The sequence below is a fragment of the Musca autumnalis genome, unplaced genomic scaffold, assembly GCF_047663935.1.
Source record: "Musca autumnalis isolate F117 unplaced genomic scaffold, ASM4766393v1 scaffold_5, whole genome shotgun sequence".
Taxonomy (NCBI): Eukaryota; Metazoa; Arthropoda; class Insecta; order Diptera; family Muscidae; genus Musca; species Musca autumnalis.
Window position 1 is genome coordinate 85284542 of NW_027412088.1, and position 4117 is coordinate 85288658.

The 4117-nt window shown below is 40.9% G+C and overlaps 1 protein-coding gene across 1 annotated transcript; it reads right to left on the reverse strand.

Annotated features, from left to right (window-relative positions):
- Window positions 1–2271: 2271 nt before the first annotated feature.
- On the reverse strand, window positions 2272–3858 carry LOC141404713 (uncharacterized). Its single transcript, XM_073988360.1, has 2 exons — window positions 2474–3858; window positions 2272–2399 (listed from the first exon to the last, which is right to left on the reverse strand). The coding sequence occupies exons 1-2, from the start codon at window positions 3659–3661 to the stop codon at window positions 2391–2393; spliced, it is 1197 nt and encodes a 398-aa protein (XP_073844461.1). The 5' UTR covers window positions 3662–3858; the 3' UTR covers window positions 2272–2390.
- Window positions 3859–4117: the final 259 nt, after the last annotated feature.

Here is a 4117-nt window from a genome sequence, read left to right on the forward strand (position 1 = left end):
GGCTCACTAAGTTTAGCCAACATTCCCACCAAGGTCCTGTTCACCCGCTCGACCTGACCATTAGCCTGGGGCGAGTGGACAGCAACCTTTACGTGATCAATGTTTTTCTCCTTGAGAAAATCTTCAAACTCCTTTGAGGTGAAACAACTTCCCCTATCTGTAATGCACCGTACCGGCCTACTATAATAATCGAAATATTTCATCAAAGCCGCATTAACTTCTTTCGTACTTGTTGTCAAAACAGGATACAACCTAACAAACTTCGTAAATGCATCAATAACTACCAAAATGTGCTTTCTTTTATTCTGTAACGATGGCAAGGGTCCCATATGATCCAAATGAATCGTGTGGAATGGCTTAGGTTCTTTTGGAATGTTGTGTAGTGCTCTCGCATTTGGTCGATGGGGTGCGGAATACATAAGACATTTTATACAAGTCTTTTTAAATTGATCTATATTTTCCTTCATATTCGGAAACCAGTAGTGTTCTCTCATTTTTAGATAACGTTTATCAACCCCCATATGGCCTACGCTTTCATGTATGTTTCTAATTACCTCTACTTCCATATCTTTGGGAACGAAAAATCTCAAACCTTCATTCATCTTCCTGTACACTACACCATTCACCATGTCATATCCGTTTACTTCACCTTGTTCCAATTTCGCTTTCAATTCTGCTATTTCTTTGTCCCTCGCCTGGGCTGCACATAGTTGAAAATCTATGTCTTCTATCTCTATAGTCGCCACTACTTTGTCATTATCTTGGTGTACTCTGGATAGTTCATCTACATGACCCATCTTTGTCCCTGGTCTGTGTCCGATAACATAACTATAGTTTTCTAACTCCAATGCCCACCTCGCTATTCGGCTGTTAATATTTCTTTTAGCTAAGGTCAGAGTAAGTGAATTGCAATCCGTTAATATTTTGAACTTTATTCCCTCCAAATATGCCCTAAATCTTCTGAGAGAATAAATAATGGCTAATGTTTCCAACTCAAAACTGTGGTACCTCGATTCAGCATCCGTGGTTCTCTTAGAAAAGTAAGCCACCGGATGTAACACGCCATCGTCTTGCTTCTGCATTAAAACCGACCCAAATCCCGACGCACTTGCGTCACAGTGCAGTTCTGTTTCTCTACTTGGCCTATATATATCGCCAGCACTGGACTAGATGTTAAATGTTGTTTCAATGTTTCGAATGCCTCCCTGCATTCGTCTGAAATTTGGAATTTGACCCCATCCTTCGTCAATTCATACAACGGCTTCGCTATCAAAGAAAATCCCTTCACAAATTTTCGGAAATAAGAGCACAATCCCAAAAATGCCTGCACCTCCCTAATGTTTTTCGGCATTGGGTAATTTTTTATTGCCTCCACATGACCATCTGATGGCTCAATGCCCTTACGAGAAACCTTATATCCCAAATATTCAATCTGGGTATACGCAAATTTACATTTTTGGATTTTCAACTTTAGTCCATAAGAGGCCAATCGGTCCATTACTCTTCCCAATAGTTCCACATGTTCTCTTAAAGTTCGCGAAGCTATCACAATGTCATCCATGTAGATGACCATCTCATTCTTTTCCAAAAAGTCGTGGAAAATTCCCGCAATAAACCTTTGGAACACAGCTGGTCCATTCTTCAACCCAAATGGCAGTCTCAAAAATTCGTATTGACCATTTGGCACTACGAAAGACGTATACTTAATGGAATCTTCATCCAACCTAACATGGTAGAAACCTGACTTTAAATCCATAATAGTAAACCACGACTTTCCGCCTAAATACTCCAAGCAATCCTCAATTAGGGGTAGGGGGTAATTATCCCGCACTATGTTTTTGTTTAAGGCCCTATAATCGACGCACATCCTAGTTTCCCCACTTTTCTTTTTTGTCAACACTATTGGGGACGCATAAGGGGAGTTGCTTGGGCATATAATTCCTTTTCCCAAAAGGTCTGCTATAATTTTTCCCACCTCTTGCTTTTCTGCAAAGGACAGCCTTCTTGGCGAACAATGTGTTGTATTCCCCGAATTCACTAAGATAGAAGCCCTAAAGTCTGAGGTTTTTGGTTCTCTTTCCATTTTCTCAAAATAATTCTCTTTAATTATCTTCCTCATATTTTCTCTTTCATACATACTCAATCGTGGGTTAATATCCCAACCCAAAAATAATTTAATAAAGTCTCTTCCGAGTACTAAGGTACATGGAGTCTTATCTTCTAAAATTTTAAAGTTAATTTTCCTTATTCTACCACGGAACTCTACTGTTGTTTCTATTTGTCCGCATACACTCAGTCTCTTTCCACTTAAGCCCCTGTATTGGGAAACCTTCTTAACTTTCATCTTATAGCTGGGGCACAAAGATTTAATTACCGACTTGTTGATAAAACTACATGGGCTGCCCGTATCAATTAATGAAGAAAAAAAATGAGATTTAGACCTGGTCGGATGTGGACCCAAAGCTACTCTTACCTGTGCGTTCCAGTCCAATTCGTCATCTTCGGCCGCTGCTGCTACCGTCTGGAGTGGACAATTCGTCTTAAGATGGCCTGTCCGACCGCATTTGAAACATGCCCCCATTGGCCTTTGGGGCCTTTTGCACACATTCGCATAATGACCTATACCCTGGCAATTATAACAGCGCACTTCTTGTCTTGCTGGTTCCACTGTAACACTTTTCACCTGGCGTTGTGCCCTTTCCGCAACCATTTTTTCGTATTTGGGTATCATCATCTTGAAGTCTGCTACCGTTGTTGTATTCATAAATACTAGGGCAGCCATCGATTTATCTTGCATGCCCTCTACAATAAACTCCACCAATTCTGCTGGGGTGATTGGAGCACCTTCTCCAATTTCCTGCATTTCCAACGCATATCTATGCAAGCTTTCTTGACCTCTTTTCCATTTACGGCTGTCCAACTTACGCAATATATCTTTCACACCCACTGTTCTTTGGAACTCAGCAGAAAGCTCCTTCTTTAGCGATGGCCAGTCCTCAGCCTTTGTGCTTCGTAGGAATAATTTGGCACTGCCACTTACCATTCGCCGTGCGAAAATGTACTTTTCTGCCTGAGCACAGCCCACCACATTCGTCACCTTCTCGAATTCCTCCAACCATTTTGTGACCGTGTAACCGTCGTCGCCCGTAAATTTGGGTAAGGCACCCTCTATATCACCAAACGACACCATACTTTTCTCTTTACTTTCCTGCTTTTCCAATATTAGACTGTTTAATTGTTTCTGCAGTTGTTTCTCTACACTGGTCTCGTCATCTATTTGTATGATGTCAATCTGTTGCTGTGGCTGCGCCTTTTTTCGCTGTTGTTGTAACGGTTCTGGTTTATTAGTCACACACGCCGTTCGTTGCTGTGGCCTTTCTGCTTGAGCTTGCTCGTTCGTTGGTACAACCACCTCTTGTTGTTGTAATGCTTCTGGCTGGCTAGTCACGTATGCCATTTGTTGTTGTGGCATTTCTGCTTGAGCTTGCTCGTCCGTTGGCACAACTGCTTCTTGTTGTTGTTCAGCCGGTAAGTCTGCACGAGCTTGCTGCAAACTGCTTGCTCCAATTACCTCCGCTAGCAACCTACGCAACTGCTGGGCTGTTGCCGTCTCTGGAAAATCCACCCCCATTTGCTTGAGGTGTGCTTTAAGTTGATCCATTTTAATTAATAGACCCCTTTTCCTCGTTGAACAAATTCACTTTAAGTTAATTTTATGTTCTTTGAGATTTTGTCCTCAGTTCCTCAGTTCTTCAGGTTTTGTTTGCACAAATTTATTTTATGCTTTTAGTTAGAAAACCATGTATAATTTTCTTTTCAGCTAATGCGTAGTACGCTCTGTTCTTCGGTTGGCTTGAATTTCACAATTTGTGTTGTTGCGCGGTTCTTGTCACACCTGAAGTTATAGTCGACTTATCTCTTTGACTGCTACACACGAACTGAGTGTGCCGTCTCATTTATTTCACAATCATGTCTCTATACTTATGCTTACAAACTAATCGATTACAAATATACAGTTTGTCAAGTAATTGTTTTCGAACCAAGAAAACTAACATTTTTCTGTATTAATTTATGAAAAATTACTGATAATTGGGATAAAAATGTCGGGTTTTTTGCA

Coding starts and splice junctions, on each gene's coding strand:
- LOC141404713 (XM_073988360.1), bottom strand. CDS start 3,661: ATGGATCAACTTAAAGCACACCTCAAGCAAATGGGGGTGGATTTTCCA.